Source organism: Sebastes fasciatus, chromosome 21, assembly GCF_043250625.1.
Source record: "Sebastes fasciatus isolate fSebFas1 chromosome 21, fSebFas1.pri, whole genome shotgun sequence".
In the NCBI taxonomy this organism is placed as follows: domain Eukaryota; kingdom Metazoa; phylum Chordata; class Actinopteri; order Perciformes; family Sebastidae; genus Sebastes; species Sebastes fasciatus.
Window position 1 is genome coordinate 24057248 of NC_133815.1, and position 23520 is coordinate 24080767.

General features: G+C 42.0%; 1 protein-coding gene across 3 annotated transcripts in view; it reads left to right on the forward strand.

Moving 5' to 3' along the window:
- LOC141759297 (partitioning defective 3 homolog) overlaps nucleotides 1-23520 on the forward strand; it is a 432434-nt gene that overhangs the window by 328079 nt on the left and 80835 nt on the right. For all 3 annotated transcript variants that reach the window (XM_074621247.1, XM_074621248.1, XM_074621249.1), the window contains one exon: nucleotides 3071-3379. In XM_074621247.1, the coding sequence (XP_074477348.1) occupies nucleotides 3071-3379 (309 nt within the window). The remainder of the gene's footprint in view (nucleotides 1-3070; nucleotides 3380-23520) is intronic.

Sequence of the window (23520 nt, forward strand, 5' to 3'; positions counted from 1 at the left end):
ACACCTACTGGTGTTAGTTTCAACCAGTTAGTTACAGGTTAGTAGGTGTAGATTTGTCCTCTGGGGACCATGAAAGTGGGTACCAGAAATCCATCCAATAGTTGAACCAAAGTGGTCCAACTGTTGGCAGTAGCATGCCCAAAAATTGAATCCAGGTGGCATTCCTAACAAAACAAATGTTCTAATTGGATGCATAGGAATATAATTTTAAGGTGACTAAATCTCTGTTAGTTTCATTCTTGACGCATCAATAGGAGACATCTCGCTGAAAATATGCACTTGGGAATGTAGCATTCAAATCTCAGCTTGCCATAATGAGACCCACTGCCAACCGGCCAAGGGTGGAAACTTATATGACAGTCCAGCTCTTCTTTCTGACAGTCAGAACAAGTTGGAATAGGCCTCTCTCTGCAGACTGACAGGTTTGGATTATGGATGTATTTGCTTCACAAACACACAGATGGATACATGTCTTTTGTACGAAACAAAAGAGCCACGACTTCATTGAAAAATGTGAAGAACGTGATGTATCGAAACAAAAGCTTTATTTTGAAAGTTGATGAGTGTATAAAAGCAACAAAGTTACGATGCAAGATGGATCGGATGGCAATGAGGCTAATAGCAAACAGCATGACTCACATCTCATTTGCTATTTTTGCTTGTTAATATCCTTTTATTGAAATGCACCTATTAGCTTTATCCATGTCCGACTCCCGAGGCCTGGAAGAGAAGTCTCTCTCTCTTAGCTTCATGTCGCCAGTCTAGCCGAGGCCATTATCTCATCCCAAATGTCAATATTGCCGTTTTTATGAATCTGATTAGCCCATAAAACGCCAGAGGGGTTTTTGAGATCCCAGCGGACTTCCGTGAACCTGTGGTAACATCATTGTCTGGTCCTTCCTGGCAGAGATCTGACATCACTTTAGCCAGATGGCAGGTGAAAGGGCTTCTGGGAATTAGTGTTTTTCTCCATGTGAGGCTTGTTGTTCTATTTCCTGACAGCGCGAGCTAAAGTGACACCGAGAGCACACGACCGTGCCGCGAGTTTGATAATTTCCATAACGTACCTGGTCTGCGACCATGCAAAAAGATACACCAAACCAGCTTAGAGGCTTTATAGATGACTGCATATCATGCAACATTGCATCAGGCCTCCATCAAAATCTCATTCTGCAGATAATGCTGAGAAAATGGGATTTTGGACAGCTAAAAATAAACAAGGCAGTCTATGGGTAGGATGTGGGAATTGGGTTAATTCGGCATTGAAAAATGGGGATTGTTTGAAATGTGATTACTGTTATTAAAATACACAGACACGGGAGAGAGGGTTAGGCTAGGGGGGATTCCATCTCTGTTCCAAACCTGTCAATCATCTGTGAGGAGCAGCGGCGGGGGGGTCAGGGGTCAGTTATGACCTGAGGTAATAGGGAAGTATAGCACCAGTGGGAGGGTAGCGTGCATGTGTGTGGATGTGCGCGTTAGCCTACAGCAGCGGTCCAACATCTGGAACCAGTGAGCAGTCTGGTGGCTGCTGCCAGGGTCACCGCAGTGGGAGGTCAACTCCCCCCCCACCCCTCTCTGCCTGTCCTCAGCCCTTCTCCTTCCTACTCCCCACTGTCTCCTACAATGCCAGCTCTCCTCGCTCCCATGCAGCACCATGACCGAGTCTTGTTAGCCGCCGACAGATGGGCGTTCACATGGAACCGTTCCCCGAGACAGGAAAAGGCCCTGTGAAAGGCTCTGTTGTATGGAAGTGGTCCCGGGGAGAGGAACGGCATGGAGGGAGAGAGGAAGGGGGCTTGGAAGGATGTAGAGGAGGTCTAACCGTCTCCCTCCCACCTCCTCTTGTTAGAGGACCTGAGGGATAAGATCAGTGCACTCACCTCGGCCCTATAATGGCTCATGGAAAGCCACGTATTTGAATAATACTGCTTGGCTTCTCTCACTGCAGTGGAAGACATTTTTCTCCATCATTTCCTGTTACTTAGGAGAAGAAAAGCCACTTTAGAAGTTTGAAGAGGAGAGGCCTCTTCCTCAGGTCTGGACTGATCAATATCTGAGATTAAACTTTAAAGTTGGGATGCTGCTGTAAGCCTCTCTGAGTCTTGGGCGGAATGTTACAGTTGGTCTTTTTACCCCATCTCTTTATCCTGTGTTGCCTCCCTACTGCACATTTCTTACACACATGCAAGTCAATACCTCAAATACCATCAATTTTCTTATGTAATTCATAAGGTAGCATCTTTCTAGGGCTGCTATTAACAATTCTTTTCATTATCAATTACTCTGCAGATTATCTTCTAAATGAATCGATTAATTGTTTGGCCTATAAAATGTCAGGAAATAGTGAAAAATGTCCGTCCAGTTTCTCAAAGTCCAAGGTGATGCCTTTAAATGTCTTGTTCTGTCAGTTCCAAACCCAAAGATATTCAGTTTAATATGATATAAAACAAAGACAAGCAAGACATCGCCATATTACAGAGGCTGAAAACAGCATTTTGCATGAAAAAATTACTTTAACAATTAATCGATTGCCAAAATAATAATAATAAATAATTGGAGAATCGATTAGTCGACTAATAATTGCAGCTCTACGTTTTTCTTCCAGGCAAATTTAATTCCAACTTTTTTCCAATCTTATAAAAACAGCATGAAAACTTGATAGGTTTCCATCAGCAGAGCTGGAACTAATATTGTATATAGCCTCCCTGAGCATCATAGTAAACAAAACATAGAAATAATCTTTTAAGAAGCGATTCATATTGGGCAATTTGATATGGTTCTTTTGCACTTGCTTCAGTTGGCCAAATAGTTTCACACAAAGGCAAAGAAAAGGAGCTGGCAATAATTTACAGACGTTTCCACTTTTAACAGCTTAAGAATTATACCATTTGTCAGGCTGCTCATCTTAGTCATTTTCGACTCTTCAAATGTATTTCCGTCACGATTTGAGAGTGTAAAATCGTATTTTCTTTATATTAAATGTTGGCATTTCTGAGCATTCTGTTTAGTTTGCCAGATGATTCACAAATAAAAACAAACTTTTTTCTCTTCAATGTGTTTATCACAGAATACAGGCCAAGATGCGCGAGCTCCGGGAAAGGCAGGCAAAGGAGAGGGAATACGCTGAGATCCAAGACGTCGTCGGCGGTGGTGCCTTCAGCTCAGATGAGGAGCACACCTACGCTGGCATCGGCTCGTTAGACTCGTCGGTGGACAGCAGCGGCATGGAGCCGTACAACCACCACTACCATCTCCCCCAGAGTCCCCAGAGTCCTCACCTTCCCGTGAGCCGACAGGACAACGGCGGCCCACCCCTGGAGGCTCTGTACGCCCAGGTCAACAAGCCGCGCAACGGACGCCCTGCAGCTCCAGACAGGTAGGCCCAAAAAATATAGTCTATACGCAGACGCTGCAACGCTGTTGATACTCAAACCTCATCTGCGTGCTTTGTAACTCTCAACCTTTCTCGTTCATTCAAACGACACTAACTAGCTTTGTGCCTTGCGTTCATGCTTTGCAACAGTCTAGCTCATTTACACCTCATCTATAATGTATACGCTGTGGTGTGATTGTATTTGCTCACTTTTACTTGTCATGGGCGACACATGCCGCACAGAAAAACAATGAATTTCACACAGGGTTTTATCGCTGCCTCGTCCCGCAGGGCATTGCCCCGTGCAGGCAGGCAGAATCCAACAGGCATGGTAAAAAAAGAAAAAACAACACAAGCCTATCAGTCATTCTCCATGTGCTAGAATTTAATATCAGGCAGTTCTTTTTTTTTTTCATTATCCTCGGATCACAGGTAATCCTCCCCAGCCGAGAGTCACGCTGCATGTGACTTCAGCTTGTTTGTCGCTGGGGGGTTGCATCGCTCATAACCTCCATGTCAACACATACTCGATGTGTCGACAACGCCACGCAGAGCTTTGGTTTCATATTACTGTGTTGATAGCCTATTGCCAAGAGGCCTGCGGAAAGTTATCACATATGTTTTTATTTATGGATTTAGCTCCGGTAAATGGACTGCAGTTTTACAACTTACTTTTTGCTTAACAAAGCCGATCATACAATGTCAACAAAGGCCAAACAACAGTCCACAAAAACCTAAATCAATCCCACGTCGGGATGACCAACAAACCAGAGAATATGATATGATGGAAATCTCCTACGAGAAAATTTAACTAGAGAATTGTAAAATGGATACAGATTAAGATTCAGATTCAGACAACTTTATTTACCCTAGAAGGGCAATTCAGTTTTTACAATCTACCCAGACCATACACAAACTCACAGACACACAGACAGCAGCAGGCACCAGTATGTACCAGACAGCAGATAAGTGAGTAAATAAATAAATATATATAAGATAATGATATACAATCTCTTAGCCACATCAACAGTATTATGCATCTTAACTTCACATTTTGTTGTCTTAGAGGAACAGTGTGTAACCTTTAGGGGGGCGGAAATGGAATATAATATTAATAAGTATCAGGGCTGTCAACGTTAACGCAAATTCGTTTTAACGCCACTAATTTCTTTAAAGCATTAACACAACTTGCTATCAGAGGCTGTAGAGAGCTCAGTTTTAAAGCTAGTGAAGGTAGTGACATCACATGAAGCTAGAAAAACCTAAAGAATCTATTGGTACCAACCATGTCATACTAGCTTGTCGCTAAGGAGGCTAAATAACGCTCCAAACTTATGCAAAATTTTGTCGAGGAAAAACTGTCATGGCCACTTTTAAAAGGGGTCCCTTGACCTCTGACCTCAAGATATGTGAATGTAAATGGGTTCTATGGGTACCCACGAGTCTCCCCTTTACAGACATACCCAATTTATGTTAGTCACATGCAGTTTTGTGCAAGTCATAGTCAAGTCAGCACACTGACACACTGACAGCTGTTGTTGCCTGTTGGGCTGCAGTTTGCCATGTTATGATTTGAGCATATGTTTTATGCTAAATGCAGCACCTGTGAGGGTTGTTGTTTTGTCTCCCTTTAAGGATAAACGGATAAAAAATGTGCGATTAATTTGCGATTAATCACTTGAATCGATTGACAGCCCTAATATATATATGTTTTATTTAGTGTATAATCACCTGAAACTAAAAATTGTTGTATTTTCGTTAGCTTAGAATGAGCCGTTTATATCAACATAGGGAGCGGGTCTTATCCACGGAGCCGTCCGCCATGTTTCTACAGTAGCCCAGAACGGACAAACCAAGCACTGGCTTTAGATAGGCCCATTTGTTTTCACGTTTTTTTGTGTCGGCCACCGTAATTTTCCTTCACGTTTGGCACACTGGAGAAGTTTCATTTGGTTGCAATCGGCAACCTCACCGCTAGATGCCGCCAAATTCTACACACTGCACCTTTAAATCTTATAGCATGCTGCTCATCTTGTATATATAAAAAGCTTGTGCCTCTGCTGAGTTGGAGGTTGCTCTGAGGGCCACAGGTTTCCTGTATAGGTCATATCCAGTGGTGACAAGTCAGGAGATTTCCATCCCCATGGTCTCCCAGAACCTTTCAGGGTGTTATTAATGGATCGGATAATACCCACCTCCTGTGATTGACAGCTGTCACTTGGGGGCTTGTGACCTTTCACTGCTGGGGCTCAGGTGGGGTTGGGGGGGTGCACATGTTGCCAAGCTGTGTGCAGTGCAGTCAAGACAGAGCGCCTCTGTGTGAGTGAGTGAGTGAGTGTGTGTGTGTTGGTTTATTAAGAGGATTTACAGAGGTGGAATCTCCATCCTGTAACACCCCCACCACCACTACACTCCATGACAGTCAAAGTAGATATGACAAGGTTATCTGGCCCCTCTGATAGCCGGCTAAATCCATGTGCCAATACATCCGGGGCTTAGTGAAGGCCACTGATCCACATGTCCGAAGTGAAGGTTACCTCCATGTGTTTCCTGTGGATAGCCTTGTTGTGTCATGACAGTTATCTACTGTAAACTATACCACTTCCCCAAAGCAGAACTCAATGATAAGCTAGTTGGAAAAAGAAGACAAAGCATGTCTAGTGTTCAACGAGCATGTGTATTCAGATCACAAGACTCTAAGATGTTGCTCAGTGATAGACATGATGCTATTGATTGTCTATACGCTCTGTGCAGGGATACAGTATGAAAGCCTTAACATAAGACACTCTCTTTTTTATTTTTTTTCTCCGTCATTGCCACAGGGAATATTAATAGCAATCTGCTTAGTGGCTCTCACAGAGAAATAAAGAGCTATGCAAAGTACGCGCTGCATAAGGGGGTCTGGTCGTAAACGGATGCTTTATTACTCAGATATCAAAAATGATTTCAAATAGTTTGGTTGCTTCAGATTTAGCCAAATTTCCCTCCGACCATCTGGAAGCAGTTCCATATTTCTGTTTTTAATGTCACAAATTGGTGTCATAATCATTTTAAGTTGAAAAACGAACACATTACAGTATTATAGGTCTTCTTTGTAATGCATCGGTTTCAAAAAACAAATAATATAAAAAGAAGCTCTTATCGTCTCCTTCCTGCTCTCATGTTTTTAGCAGTTTCTTGGAAATTAGATTCTCACCTTCACAGGTTTTATTTCAGCACAAAAAGCTTCTAGTGTTGCATGTTAATTATAAACACAAGCTTATATATTTAGTTTGGGGTGTGAGCTCTAAGTATTGATAGCGCAGTATGGAGTTTTATTAGCAGGGACAGGATTAGCTGCCACCAGTGTTGTGATTTGATTTGAAATGTGCGCCGCATGTTCAACACTGCATTTCTGTTTTGCACCTCTCGCTGCTTTGCATATCTTGTGTATGCCAGCCCGGCTGTACGTCTGTAATATTTGTCTTGCTGCCTTTGAGATATAATAATATGCACTGGTTCCTATTTAGCTCAGAGACTTTCTATTTACGATTTGCAAAAAAGGAGCTTGAAACACATTCAGATTCAAGACTCCTGTCACTTGCCTATCATAACAAACATAAACAGTCATTTGCATTTCTAAATTAAACTTAATGCAACTTTCATTGTCAAATGTAAAGTGCCAACGCAACATAATTTGCAATTATTTCTGACTGTTCCATGTCATAAGACGGCAAAAATTGGATTGAGAACTTTTTGTTTTGCCATTGAGTACTGATCCAGTGCTGTTTCTTCACTTTCCTGCCACTGCTGCTTAACCTTATATTCTGGAGCTGCCGAACATCCTGTTTTAAGGTCAGGAAATAAGGAAGTGGATGAGGTTTGTAAAGGGAAGGCTGCTCATTCCTGGCTGTCAGTCAGTCTTCAGTATGAAAGAGAAGAATGAGTAGCGTTTAACCCTGACCTGGATACTGTTACCGCCTTCTGAGGTGGGCCCTGGAGAAACACACTCTGATCAAAGGGGCAGATTTAGGATCCTATTTTAAAGGGATATATTTGAGTTATTTTCTGTCTCGTGGTCAGACATCTGACAGCAAGCCAGCGCCTTGTAACACATCTGAATAAACTTCGATGCAACATGAAAAAACAAATAAATAAATTTAAAAATCACACTGCCTAGTAGGGATGCCACGATTACGACATTTTCCCACTGTTAATAAACTTGTGACAACACTGGTGTTTACAGATTACATCGGACATTTTACAAGAAAAGATGAAGCTTGTGATATGTAGAGCGCTTACTTTGATCTTTATCATCGGATGGCTGCGTGTCTGGCTTCTCCGGTCGAGCTTTCCCTGCGGGGCCACGCGTTTCCACCCGGCGCCACTGCACCGTCGTGCACGCCGGCTTTTCACTTTGACACCAAATTCTCCGCTGTCATCTTGTCTGTCAGCTCTCTCTCATCCCATGTGTGGGAAATCTAACTCCTACTACTCTGTGCTGAGACTCGGACATTTTCACTTTCAGTTTGTAGCGTCCGTTGTCCAACTCCTGACGGCTGCCACGCTGAGCTGCTCCGTGTCCCACGCGTGGGTTGTCCACACCGGCAGCATTTCTGCTGCTGTTGCTGCTGTCAGTTTCCCTTTCATAACGGCCATTTCATTTCATTATAAATGTCATTTATATTTATTTTAGACAGAAAAAGGTTAAGAAGTGTGTGCTCATTTGTAAATAATAGTAATAATCCACAATTAAAACCCCGTGCTATATTCATTCATGGAGCCGTGCAAGTCACTGCATTTTCTACAACACTGTCCTGCAAATATTTCAGAATAAAAGCCTTGTGTTAACAAATGAAGGAATTCTATCCACAGAAAAAACCTTGGGGTGGGGGGGGGGGGGGGGGGGGTATTTTGAAATGAGAGCAGGCAGTGTTGATTTAAAAATAAACCTTTACTTTTTTTTCATTTCCGTGACATAATCTAAAGATATTGACATTGAAACTGTAGTAATGTTGCTGGTATGATGTCAATATACAGTCAAAAGAGTCATGTTCACTGTCTGTTGTTAAAACTAGACCTTGAATTTCTATAAGACACGCAGTTGGCAACATGACAGCTGTTAACAGGGACGCCGAAATAAAAAAAACAACAGGTTCCGTAGCCGCCACGCGCTGCTCACGCGGGCAGTCTGGCCAGAAAGTAGAAAGTATGTAATCGGTGTATGCTCGAAAACCGTGTAACACTGGTAACACTGACTACCGCAGCAAGCCTACTGCCTAGTGCAGATTGCCAACTCTATACTGTCTTTAATGGAAACAGGCCGCAGTGTGTAGTAATACACTATTTTCACCAAACCAAATAGTTCCAAAAAGCATTTCATACCATACAGGAAAGATACATTTGTTGATTTTTTTTTTTGTATATTTTACAAAAACACACACATGACATACGTATATACATAAAAAACACATAAACCCAGTACTCAGTTGTTGGCTAGCTGCCACGGTCTCCTACAGCATAGCAAACAATATTATATGGGGATATTACCATGGTGGAGGCCATCTCCTGATGATCATATGACCTTTAGAAGCATTGCACAAATCTTACCTTGTAAAATTGGTTCTAGGGACCAAGTAAATGGAAGCAAATTGAGTTGAAATTAGCTGACAGCCGTCCTTTATTTTTCTCTCTTCATTGGTAAAAACACACCAAATGCTGAACAGAGGCAGAGCGTGTGTTGGAGGACGACTACACTCAAACTAATCAGTATCTTCCATCTAAAAGGCACCTTGTCAAACGTCTGCATAAGCTGGAAAGACATCAAACGACGCTGGTGTACCCAGGAGTCTCAGTTCTCATGGCTTTGTTGACTGTACGTCCCTCTGCGCTGTCATTACAACACAACATTTTAGTCAAATAGAAGAATCCAGTCAGCTAATTAGAGACACTTTGGGGCCCTTTGGTTGATGTGGGTTGGTGCTCCTTTTTAGAGGAGGTGGGGTCCACATGCCTGCAATGCCTGTACATTATAGTTCTGCATCTTGGACTCTTTGTTATGCTTCATGTGTTTATACACATGTGCATTCATTTTAAGCCATAATAAAGGCATTTGCCCGTGACTCGCCAAAGCTTTCAAAGCTGCTCTCTTGTTTATCCACCGCAGTTAATAAGAAGAGGCTGCAGCTGGATAAATAGAGCGGGTATACGCCTCTCTCTCTGATAGACCTTTGGTAATGGAGCCCTAATGGGAAGGTCAGTGTGACTGTAAAAGCTGGAATGAGTCAGACCTGAGCCCATAAACCCCTTGGAGATACAAGGACCCCTGGTTGCTGTGGGCGTCCAGAGATCCTGCCCATTCTGCCATATCGGGTTTTACTGTTCCTCGACGGGATCACGCTACAACAAGAGCTCATTTGACAATTTATTACCGACCTCCACGTTATTAGAGCTGGCAGCACCAGGGGTGTTTTGACAATGCTGTCAGACTCAGTAAAACTGAAGGGCACCAATAGAAATCCAGGATTTATTCATGTTCCGTTTTGTTAGAACCTTATATAAAGCGAACGTAAATATCATTTTTCACCCTAAAACCTGTAGCGTGAATTCTCTATTACCAAGAGGTACACCCATGCATTTTTCTTTTTCAGTTGTTTTGAATCACCTTATTAAAAAATTAAAAAATAAAGTTAGACCCAGCAAAATGGAATGACCTCATTTCTCGACAGGCAGCCGACAAGTCAACCCTTCCATCTGCCGAGGGACCGCGGGGTTCGGGGTGACTGGCGCTGGATGCCGCGTTTCAGAACGACAAACCTGACAGATGCCAGGCTCGATGGGATTTGCGGGAAGCGAGCGTGAAACAAAGCATCACCTTTTGAAAAGCGCAATTTGATTGACTGCTGCTCCCATTACCCAGTCAAGTTTTCTAAAGCTCCTTAGAGCATGGGCGAAGAAGAGTCGGAGAGACACCGAGAGGAAGAGGTGGGGGAAGAAAAAAAAAAGATATGGAGCTCACGGAGCTCAGTGGTGCAAAGCCCTTGAAGTCCTCTGCGAACTCAGCAGCTCCAGAGAGGCTGGCAGGCAGGCAGGCAGTAGAGGAAGAGAAAAAAAGAACCCAAAGAGTCAGAAACACTCACTGTGGTGTTTTTACCCCCTTGCTCTCTCCACACTCAAATTCAGTCAGAACCTCCACTTTGCATGGTCTTGAAATTGGATTATGAGGTAGCTAATGCATTTTCCGCAGCTGATAAAAGGTCAGGCTTTTCATCTCTGGAGAAAGTTTGTGAGGATTTCTCCAACCCCCTCCCCCCCTCGTTCTCACCACCTCGCAACTTTGAGGCTCGGAGACGTCAACTCGGGAGGTGGGAAACGTTAAACTGCGGTGAGACGCGTGCTTCACCTCAGACGAAGGGTCTTTTACAGCTGTCCAATGATGCTTAAAACCCACCATCCTGCTGGTCAGAGCCACAGGCTGATAGAGCTTTTATCCTCACTATTGTCTGGATCATAATTAGGGCTGTCGATCTATTACAATATTTAATTGCGATTTGGCAAGTATTTAATGCTCGTATCAACATGGGAGTGGACAAATGTGCTACTTTATGCAAATGTATGTATATATTTATTATTGGAAATCAATTATCAACACAAAACAATGAATAATATTGTCCAAAAACCCTCACAGGTACTGCATTTAGCATAAAAAATATGCTCAAATCATAACATGGAAAACTGCAGCCCAACAGGCAACAACAGCTGTCAGTGTGTCAGTGTGCTGACTTGACTATGACTTGCCCCAAAACTGCATGTTATTATTATAAAGTGGGCATGTCTGTAAAGGGGAGACTCGTGGGTACCCATAAAAAAACATTTTCATTCACATATCTTGAGGTCAGAGGTCAAGGGACCCCTTTGAAAATGGCCATGCCGGTTTTATTTAGCCTCCATGTCGACAAGCTAGTATGACACGGTTGGTGCTAATGGATTCCTTAGGTTTTCATACGATACCAGTATCTTCACTCTAGCTTTAAAACTACAACCGAAAAATTGCAAGTTGCTTTAATGCGTTAAAGAAATTAGTGGCGTAAAAAAAACACATTAGCGCGTTATCGCGTTAACTTTGACAGCCCCAATCATAATTAGTTTTGTCCTGTTTGTCATCTAAGTTTTTTAGATGAGAAAACATCACAGTACCATTCCAACGGGGACACATAATCATTCAGTTTTAGTCTGTGCTGTAATGTTCGTGTGGACCATTGGATGACTCGATTAAAGTAATGCAGATGGAGAGTGAATTCTCCCAAACCCCGATCAGACGATCACTGAGCCAATCTGAAGTAATCGCTTTTTAAAAAAAAATTTATTATTGTTTGCCGTCTCTTATTTGGCGTCTGTAATTAACTCCGCAATCAACAATCAGTCTCTGTGAATTTTATAGTCTATATTTTCATTTAGATGCAATCAAAGAGGGATTAACAACACTTTCTGACTGCAACATCTGTAGCTTTGATTAAATCCTACCTCTCAATAATTCATTGGTAAACAAATGAATCTTTTACGACCCCTGCATCTGCGTTAAGACTTTAATAACAGCTCGTAAGTCTCTAATAGCGCTTTCTTGTGGCTCTCAGGGGAGTAAAATTGATATGTCTAGCATCAAGGAGCAGTTTGCTTTAATGTGACACATACATTAGCGGTAACTAATTACATTTTACTTACTCATTGGTATCTCTGTAGTGTTCTGTCTGGTGTATCTAGTTCCTTCACCTCCTGTGGGCTGCCGAGCTCAACTTCCGAGGCTGACGCCGACTGTGTCACATTTTTATTCCCAGGGCCGTGGCAGCGTGTTTTTTTGGCGCTGCCTTTTTTGTTTGCTCCGACATCCGCCAGCGTTTTCCATTACTCCCTCTGAGTGTCCTTGTGTGGGTGTGAAATTAGTGTCACGGTGAATGTGTGGAGTAGTGCCTTCTCCTGCTATAATTGAGAATTAAAAAAAAAAAAAGGGGACACCGAGGTGATGGGAAGAGTTCATTTGGAATGTTAGCTTCTTGTCGAGAGAGCTGCAGATGTAATGAATGAGCCTGGGTGAATCCTCGGGTCGGCTGTTTGTTACCGCCCGGTCGTCTGCGTGACATTCTCTGCACCTCTGTAGACGATGCTTCAGTCGCCATACAGCTGTTGGAAAAGCCCCATGTAAACCCTGTAGATAGGTTACAAAATGAGGGGTGCAGGTCCGATACACGGACACATTCTCACACTGACTTTTGCCCTTTTTTCCTCCCAGCTCGCTCTGTGCCGCGGCGATAGTGCAAGAGGCCCTAATGCACCAAATGCACATCAGCCTTATCGCAGGGGGTTTCTACACAGATAGCAACGTGTATCTCCCAGGCAAAGCAAATGAATTATTTTTCTGGTCTGCTTTCTTTTTTCTTCTTTTTACCCACCCGCTCCGGAGAGGGGGCCCTGTGGGATGGATGTGATGAGATGGAGCACACAGAAGGCAATTTATCCTCCGTTTGTACCATTACGTTCATTTAAGAAAGCAAACAGCCTGAGAGCAGACCGAGAGAGAGAGAGAGAGAGAGAGAAAGACCCACCTCGCCTTCAAGTCTACATCAAGTGGATCAAGCTGATTAAGGTTGCACGTACAGTATGTATTTTATCAACATCCCTCAAATGGGAAGCCTGGAAGGCATGCATACAGTACCTAATGAATTTTCACAAGAAGATGAAAGGGAAAGGGGAGCGTGCCATTTAGGGCAGGCGTGCCCCAGCAGACAACATGGGGAGTAGAGAAGGTGGGGGGGGGGTTTGAATATGGCCGAGGGCTGCCGGAGCTTCGTTGGTTGATCGGCACCGGAGGGCATCTCATTCCCGGCAATCAGCTGCCGCAAATAGACAGTTAATCCCCCCCCTCCTCAACTCTCCTGAAGGCTGTCGATGCCTGACGCCGTAACTCACTGTGCCACGCAGAGGAGAGATTAACAAAATAGACAAATTGACAAGCAAGTTTTTCAATACAATTTAGAGTGAATGCGATGATTTGTTTTGAAAATGTCACAGGGACTAATTGGGAGAAAGCACACGGAGTGCATGCTGTTAGCAAATGTGGGACGTACTTTCCTCTGAATTCAATCACAGAAGAAATCTATTTGGATTGAATAACGCACACTGTGGCGGGCCTCTTATGTGAATATGTGGTCCCCTTTGTGAGAGAAAACTCTGGTTTCCACATGATAGATAACCCAATTTCATAAACTAATCACAGATTCTCTCCGCTAACGTCAGCGTAGCCGCTTCCATCCACTCTCACGCCAGAAATAGATCAGGTGAGGAATGCGGCGGCCGAGAGGCAGGTGACCGCGGAGCGTGGGTTTACACTACGAACCGTGGCGGCGAGCAGATGACTCTCACGCCTCCCCATCACGTTGGCTTTCATCTTCAGTCACGCCGAGTGTAAACACACAAATACACCGGAATGTGACCTCGGGAGTGTCAGGCAGGGACGCTGCTAACTGCTGCCTTTTTTCCTTCTGTGCCCTGATGTTTGCCAGCCAGTGAGGTGAGGCCATGGAAGTGATTGTTTACTGTAAAGGGAAGGCTGGTAGAGGCATCAGGGAGTGTTTAGGAGCTTTCCCTCTCACTGTGAATATAACTTGTGTAAGACAGGAGAGCAAAAACTGGGCAAAAGAAGAACTGAAATGCAACTACAGAGCAAAACTCAACAGAATAAGGTAGTAGTTACCAAACATAATATCAAGGTTAACTTTGAAATGATTAGATCAATCATTTTGTCATCGTATCAAGTCAATATAAGTCTGTGTTGTCCGATGTGGAGATGGTTGAGGTTAAAAGGTGAACCTCCAATCAAATGTCATCTTCATTTCAATTGAGAAAAAAACATTTTTTAGGTGGAAAAATCCAAGCTCCCATGCAGTGACATCTAATTTGAAAACCTGCGCAATAATACTGAAACGTATGTGTGTCGGCTTTTCGGCCTTTAAAAGCTGTGGGAGCTGAATACATGGTCAGTTCCAACTCACTTCCAAAAAAAACCTCCTTGTCCACTTCGACACTTAAATTTGTTTATTTAACGAATTCAAAAACTTTCCAAACTTTGTTCTAAGTTAACATCATGATGAAATGAAACAAAACCTAGTAATGTCAAAGAAAATACTCAAATAGTGGTCGAAAGACTATATCTATCTGACATTTACTGAAAACCCACAACCACACCACCTGCCTCTAATAGCTGGGGTGGGGCGGTATCTGACAGTCACACCAAGTGTCTATAATATAAAGAACAAATACAACCCAAAGCTATAATACACAAATTCATATTTAACTTAATTTAAATATCAAAATATATGCTCATAATACTTAACATAAAAAGCAGAGTTAAACCCTTAAACGGCTACGACAGTATGTAACAAACGCTACTTTATTTTTTGCCAAGAAATATGTCCAGGGCATCAAGTAGGACCTGTTACCTGTTGAACGAAGGGCACTAGGAGAACACAGACCTCTGTCAAGGCCAATAGTCCAGTCTTTCATGATATGAAAATCTGCAAGCGCAACCACTATATACAGTATATATCTAGATAGATTTCTAAAACTATTAGAATTATGTCAAAATTCGGATCCGCTCCAAAATTGAACGGGTTCTTCTTTGGCCCATGCTACACCCTTCCACCCAGTTTTATGACAATCGGACCAGTAGTTTTTCCGTAACCCTGCTGACAGACTGACAAACAAACCAACAAACCGAACAGAAAACATAAGCTCCTTGGCGGATGTAAATATAGTTCTCAGAAACCATTTAAATAAAGGTTATCATCTAATAACTGTTGTTTAAACAGATGACTAGACCAAAACACACCATATTACAAACATATCCGACAATAAACGTCAAGTCTCTGCTCCGTGAAGTCAAGATTTCGTCTTAACGTTTCATCTCCTCGCCTGCATCCTCAACAAAGGAACCACCAGACATCAAGCAGCCTGCCTGCCCTCAGATCTCTTGCTAGCTTGTTAGATGGTGCATCTCATCTGTTTACAATGCAACAAGTCATGGATTGCAAGTTTGTTGTGGGATAATCAGAAGCTTGCAATTGCCAGTGTTGGTTCAACCAACTTTACAGCACATTCACATACATTAGAAATTGGATATCTTTATCTGTCAAAGGGGTTGACTGCTGACCCTCAGCAATCCAAACATCAGTGCGTTCACTATCAATGTAAATACCTTAGCTTTGATACGGCAGTACTGGCGGCGTCCATAGGGGGCACAACACATAAATCAGCCGGCAGATTTGTCTGTAATTTACATGACAAGGCAACCCGAGGCGAGGAGCACGAGGAGGACGCATTTTAGCCTTTTTGCACGTCATTTGTACGCCACGCAACAAAACTAACATCTGCAATTAGGTTTAGGCAACAAAATCACTTAGTTAGATTTAGGAAAAACGTCATGGTTGGGCTTGAAATAAGTACATAAACTAAGTTTGTTACGTATGGAAACAACGTAACAGAAGTACAGAAAACACGTCACAAACGTCACTAATGTCACTTTAAAAAAAAAAACACCTGTCTCGAACTCCGGTCTCCTGGTTGAAGTCCTGTGTTTGTTGGACCCATCCATCTCCCCTCCCGCCCACCATAAGCAGTCTTTCTCACTTTTTATTCTACGTCACTAACTCTGAGCGTAGCATATTTACGCAGATGCATTTACATTGGACTCAGTACAGACTACAAGGCGTACAGATGGCATGCCGAAAGCAAGAACGACGTACTTATTGCACACTTTTGCCTTGCGCATTCATCAGTCATACGGCTTTTTGTGCGATTGGGCTGGCATAGAATTTCCTCATCGCTTAGCTCTCCTTTGAAAATATATATTTTTTAATATTAGCACAAAATAACGGCGATTGGAAGCTATAATATTAAATTCAAGTATTGGCCTTCAACCTCCAGTATATTACAGTACAATATATTCTTAAAAACCTTAAAGTTCAACCTCTTACTGTCATTCCCTTAGTGCAGTAATGACAGAACCCCACACATAGTTGCTGTTAGAAAGGGTTAAAATCCATACCATTATAAATGGACGAAGCCACTAAATAGTATCGACAGAAGAGATTTAGGACTAAAAGTTTAGTACTGACCAGTGGCTCCTGCATCAATTACCAGACTGCGTCCTGAACACTATTTTCTAAGTGGTCGCTGGGGTACAGCTGTATCAAGAAGTTAGTCCATTCTAATCGAAAGCCAGCCAGTGTGTACAGGGCACATAATTAAATTTACCTTGCCCACATCTGAGCCAGCGAGCTTGTGCACTCAACACCGAACAGCATTAGCTCTCTCTATTTTAAGAGCAGTATCCATATTCCTTTGTCAGACCGCGCCATTGTAGCTCCAATCCCCGTGCCTCGAACAAGCTCCCAGCGGCAAATCGGATCTCGGCGAGAGCCTTTGTAATTACAGGGAGCTGAATGGGTGAGTACGTCCCAAATCCGCAAGACCATCCAGCGACACATTCCATCTGTCTTAAGCCTCCTTCCAATATTTGAGATCAACTCACGAGGAGGTATTGAAATAGTGCACACCACCACCTCTTTTTTTTCCCCTGCTGTTTTGTGTGAGAATTCTGTTAAGCCTTGAAAGTTTTGGACAAAATTTTTGTCATTACCATGTCTTGAAAAATGTAGGCCTTTCACATCAATCCTGGAGATGTCATTGTTTCCGGTATAATGGGGTTCCGTTCTAATTTAACACGTTGATAACATTGTCGTGTGGATGAATAATCCTCAGCTATTGTAGCGAGCTGCAGTATATTATGAAGAAGCAGCGTCACATAAAATGAAAGTGCATAAAATGCCAATGCGGGGAGAAAATATATACTCAGAAGTGGGAGTTCTGTTCATTATATTGTCATTTAACCCTCTGAGACCCACAATGGACCCATTTTTGTGTCTTTTTTTAGAGGGGTAAAGGGGAACTTTATGGGCAGATAGCAGGTCAACAGTAGATGTCACATAGAAGTGGTGTACATCATCTGAAAGCTGGGAATCTGGAGATTAATTTGAGAAGCAGCTCAGCACTGTGTGTCAAGTTGTTCTAGTCAAAAATCTGAAATAAACATGAATTAATTAATTAATCAATTCAAATAAATTGTGAAAATGTATAAGGTTTTAGAGCATTATAATGGAAGTATACGATGGCTATCCCCATGCTCACTTATGTCTCATAAGTTGTTGCAGCAATTTTTCGGTTAATATCATTTGTTACAAAGATTTGGTGCTAAATTTAACCATTTTATACCACTCAAGAAAAAAAAAGACATTTTGGGATTTCTGCAAAAAAGATGTATTTTTCGGTGATTGGATGGCGAGCATTTCTGTTGTGGAAACTGCTCAAAAACTCCCTTCTTGTCAATATACCTGAGAAAACCATCCATCCTCTGAATGCTTTAGGTCTCTAGTTTGTGACTGTAAAGTTCCATGAGACTGTGGAGGTCAAGTTTAAAAAAAATGGTGTCACTACAATGAAATGGCTACTATGGGGACTAACAGCATCACACATGAATACAACTGGACTCATTGGATCCACAAGAGTATCAGCTTTCCAGTCATACACTCAATTTATGTAATTCCTAAACTGTTTTGGGACCCCAGTATGCAGAAATATTCAAATACACCATTTTAGAATAGGCAAAAATAGCACATTTATACTGCAACAAACTGCATGTGATTATCATAAATGGGGCATGTCTGTAAAGGGGAGACTCGTAGGTACCCATAGAAACAATTTTCATTCACAAATCTTGAGGTCAGAGGTCAAGGGACCCCATTGAAATGGCTGTGCCAGTTTTTCCTAGCCAACATTTAGCCTAACTTTGGAGCGTTATTGAGCCTCCTTCCTAAAAGCTGGCATGAGATGGTTGGTGGGTTCCTTAGATTTTCTAATTTCATATGATATCTGTTCCTTAATTAGCTCAAATACTCCTGCTACTGCCTCTGAAAGACAGTAAACTCAGTCGGGTCTCGGGGTTAAAAAAAACTAATGTTTGTGTTTTTAAATTTCACAATAGAAATGAATTGTTTGCTTTTCATGTTCATGTTGAAGTTACACCTCTGGCTTCCTGGTGTTGGACTGCCAGAGCCTTTTCTAACTTACATGTCAGCAGAGTGTATAACCTGTGGTCATGCAGTGAACACGGGGCTCATTTCCTGACTATTACTCCATCATCTCACCCTCTGTGTACACAGGTAGGATTGAATTAAACCAGAATATACCAGGGGAAGCCCGGGGGCTTCTCTGTGTGTTTCTATCCCCGGTACAGGCTGTTGCTGGGGCCAAGACTCGGCTGTAGGTCCCCTCTAGCGAAATAGGACAAGTGCTTCGTTAGGTCACCTGAGCCGGACCTGTTTGAGCTCTCAGTGGGACCTAATAAAACCCTGTGGGGGCCAGCAGACATCTCTAATGCCATCAGCATGCCTGTAAAAATGCTCTTAGCCCCTCGCAACGTCGTAATGGCAGCACATGGCCTCGTCGGTCCGCCGTAATGGGCCCATGATGTCACCGTGGAGCCAATGGTCTTAGAGCCTGGACGGTTTTCAAAGAAAAGCAGGCGTATTCAAGGGAATCACACTGAGTTTCCACTGTATCCACGGTGATTGGTGGGGTTTGTTTGTGCCAGGAGAAATTACTGGGGAAGTTAATAACCAACGGCATTTTAACCTAGTCAGCCTTATTGAATTGGTTCAGTGATTGGACCAAACGCTGTGTAGGTCTCCAGTAATAAGCTCAGCTTTTCCTCTCCCTTGCCCTCTTCTATTTTTCCAGTCTGGAATCGCACACTAAATATCCAACTTTACATGAATTTAATCTTACGTTTAGTAGAGTTCCAAAGATATGCCACTGAAGTGGGATGATTTCATCAGATGAAAATAACTGTCAGATACTTACTCATTAGATGCCAATACTTACATAACTTTCAAAAATATTTATAATCAAAATACTACAATTTCAGGATTTTCTGTCTATTCCAAGATTATATACAGTATAGAATCCAATAATAACGCGTTATCGCAGTTAACGTTTTAACGCCACTAATTTCTTTAAAGCATTAACGCAACTTGCGATTTTTAGGTTGTAGGTTGTAGTAGTTTAGGTGAAACTAGAAAAACCCAAGGAATCCATTGGTACCAACCATGTCATACTAGCTTGTCGCAAAGGAAATAAAATAACGCTCCAAACCTACACTTCATTTTGGCGAGGAAAAACTGTCATGGCCATTTTTCAAAGAGGTCCCTTGACCTCTGACCTCAAGATATGTGAATGTAAATGGGTTCTATGGGTACCCACGAGTCTCCCCTTTACAGGCATGCCCACTTTATAATAATCACATGCAGTTTGGGGCAAGTCATAGTCAAGTCAGCACACTGACACACTGACAGCTGTTGTTGCCTGTTGGGCTGCAGTTTGACATGTTCTGATTTGAGCATATTTTTATGCTAAATGCAGTACCTGTGAGGGTTTCTGGACAATATCTGTCATTGTTTTCTGTTGTTAATTGATTTCCAATAATAAATATATACACACATTTGCATAAAAGAAGCATATTTGTCCACTCCCATGTTGATAAGAGTATTAAATACTTGCCAAATCTCCCTTAAAGGTACATTTTGAACAGATACAAAATTTAGACAATTATGTGATTAATTAATTAATATTTTAATCGATTGAAAGCCATAGAAAATAACTACTTACTCATTAGATGCCGATACCTTCTAGCAATTTAAGAAGCACCTAACTTTCAACTACAATTTCAGAATTGTCTGTCTATTCAAAGACAGATTTAAATATGAATTTAAGTAGCTTAAGTTGGACTTTTTTTTTTTTTTTTTAGATCTGTGCGTGCCTCTGAGAGTGTAATGTATCTGTGTTATTGTTGGCTATTACCACCAAGGTGTTTAGTGACCGCGGCCGCTCTACCGCTCCACTATCCTTCAGCTTCACAGCCTCTAACGCTGACGGTCTGTAAGCGTCCCGTTGAGAGACGTCTTCCCAGAAACACTTGTCTTCTCTGCCGTGATTAAACATAAAGAATAATCCCCATCCTGTAGTTATATGGCCGTCATTAAAGGCTCTCTGCCGGGCCGACCTGCAGTCGGTTTCTCTCGGGGTAATGGCCATGTTTTAGTGGTAGTCAGGGACGTCAATTAAAATCCACATTGGTTTTATGACCTTTTGTAGGAAGTCGTGGTTTATCCATCGCATGTCACTGACAGCTGACTAGGTGATAAAGACCGCAATCTCAAAGCGGTTTATGGTTTTATGTTCATGTCCAGAGTATTTTATTTGTATTTGCATTGTGGTGTGCGTGTTACAATCATGTCCCAGAGCAGACGTGTGTGTTGGCAATCTGATCTCCGGCGTGTGTCATTTATTAATAATGTATCATAACAGACTCCGAGCTGATTGTGCAGGATGACTTTAATAGAGTGCTTGGTAGCGGGGTTTAGAGTCCTGACTGGAAACAGAGTGGTTCTGAAATGACGAAGCTGACTGTGGCAGGAAAAAACAAAAACTACCGGAGCGAGTATGGTTACATCCGTAGAATGACTTCCTGGTATATTGAGGTTATGTCCTTTCAAATACGTGCTTCATGTGTAATTATGGTGTTTAGGTTGCACCCCTCTACAGGGAGGTCAGAGGTCAGGGTCAGCTGTAAAACAACACCTCTACAGTGAGACTAAGTAAAGGCTGCTCAGAGGGGGTTTGAACATGGTCAATGTGTTGTTGTTGTTGTTGTAGTAAAAACAAGATTTTGAAGTCTTTAAAATATAAACTGATTTTGGTGGTCAAAGGTCAAAGGTCACTGACCTCACAAAACACATTTTTGGCCATAACTCAATAATTAATTTGCTAATTATGACAATGTCACACAAATTTCAAATAGGATAAAATGATGAAATGATGAAATTTTGGAAAGACATGGATGTAAACTGCAACGGTTGGTGGAGGCATACAACCACCAGGCATAATTCTAGTATTTGGTCAAAGTTATTGTCATAATTAAGTTGCATGGAGTGTTTTAAAGTCTCCTTGTTGGTGCAATTAAAGGAGATCCAAAACCAAAAAGTTAAGAGTCAGCTGCAGCACAGCGACCTTTTTAAAGGGGCACTCCATCGATCAGTTAACTTGTGTCGAGGAGTTCTGCTACTACTACTACTACCACTACTACTACTACCACTACCACCACTACTACCACTACCACTACCACTACCACTACCACTACCACTACTACTACTACTACTACCACTACCACTACTACTACTACTACTACTACTACCACTACCACTACCACTACCACTACCACTACCACTACTACTACTACTACCACTACCACTACCACTACTACTACTACTACTACTACTACTACCACTACCACTACCACTACCACTACTACCACTACCACCACTACTACTACTACTACTACTACTACTACCATTACTACTACTACCATTACTACTACTATTACTACTACTACTGCTACTACTATTACTATTACTATTACTATTACTACTACTACTGCTACTACTATTACTATTACTATTACTATTACTATTACTATTACTATTACTATTACTACTACTACTAATACTACTACTACAGCCTGTACAAACAGCTTTATAACGTCTTCTGTTGCTCTGAAGCTTCGTGAATCTGAGAAATTAGCCCTGATGATGTCAGGGTTACTGTCTGGAGACTCGTAGGTACGTGGAGTTTGAAAAATGTGAGCATTTACTAGGCAGTGAGGTTAAAATGAAATATGCCATTGAGTTGCATTATGGGAATTGTAGGCTCCACTATTTATACTCAGGAATAAAAGTCAGGGTACCTCGGCTTCTGCTGCTTCAATTTGTATCATTATCATACTGTAGCTCATCTATGCAATGATTTTAAAACCAGTAAGTCACACTATTATTCATTTCTTATTAATATATTTAGTAGATAGATGAATAAACCTGACTAGAAACCAGTTTGAGAGTGTATTGACATTCCAAGTTTCACTGTTACCACTACTTCTCTTCCTAAATCTACCCCTATTGGGACCCATGACAAAACAATCTTTCTGTTGTAGGATCATGTGTAAACTCTCGTCATGGCAGTTTTCTCACTATGTGTCTACATAATCACAGTAAATCTCCCCAGACATCTGTTTCACAGCGGAGCCTGAGTCATGGATATAGAGAGGTGCCACAGTGTCAAAGCGTATATATCACCACCATGGAATGATTCTTTCAGTCTTGTGAGATCATAAACTGTGAGATGAAGAGGTTAGAGATTCCGTCATGGGCCAGGGTACCTAAGTATATCCTAAAGTAGCTCTTTGTGTGCCTTTATATCACGGCACGTTGCTATTCATGTTCGTCAGCGAGACATCCAACTTCTGTATTAATGTGTGCCGCCAAATTCATCATCAGCACGTCGAAAAAGCACTTTCTATAAAACACGTCTGTTCATCACTGAGCGGCATGGCATTTGCAAAAATGAACTCAAATTGCTATTATTGCTATTATCAGTAATACCTCTGAATGTTCCCTATAATTTCCATCTCTTACAAAACTCTTTGCATTTTTCTGCAAGAGCGAGAGCATCATAAATTGAAAGCAGCAGTCTCCAGCCCTGGAGCAAAAGCGATTTATAAAAGTGATTTAAGACAAGTGGAATGCATTTGTCTCTTGGAAATAACATGTCTTACTGCAAGTATGATCAGAATATAGAGAAGGTTGTGACAGATTTAGGAGAAAAGGGAGATTTTTTAACATTAATTGTAAATGTGAGGACCTGAAATGTTCTTCTATGTCTTGTCCTTCCCCTTCCGTCCTCCATCCAGGGACTGTAAAGAACCTATAGTTCTTCTACTCTGCTTCATTAATGCTTCTTTTTTCAGTCATTCTTATTCTTCTTTTCTTCCTGTTGCGCTCTTTCACTCCCCACCCTCCATTTCCCATCTCTCTCTCTCTCTCTCTCTCTCTCTTCATCTCTGTCTTTTTTCCCCATTTTCCACCAATGCCAGGGATACTGAACGAGCCTCGGCTATCAAAGCCGTAATGAGCATGTTCACTAAAGCACTGATTCATCAGAACAAAGAG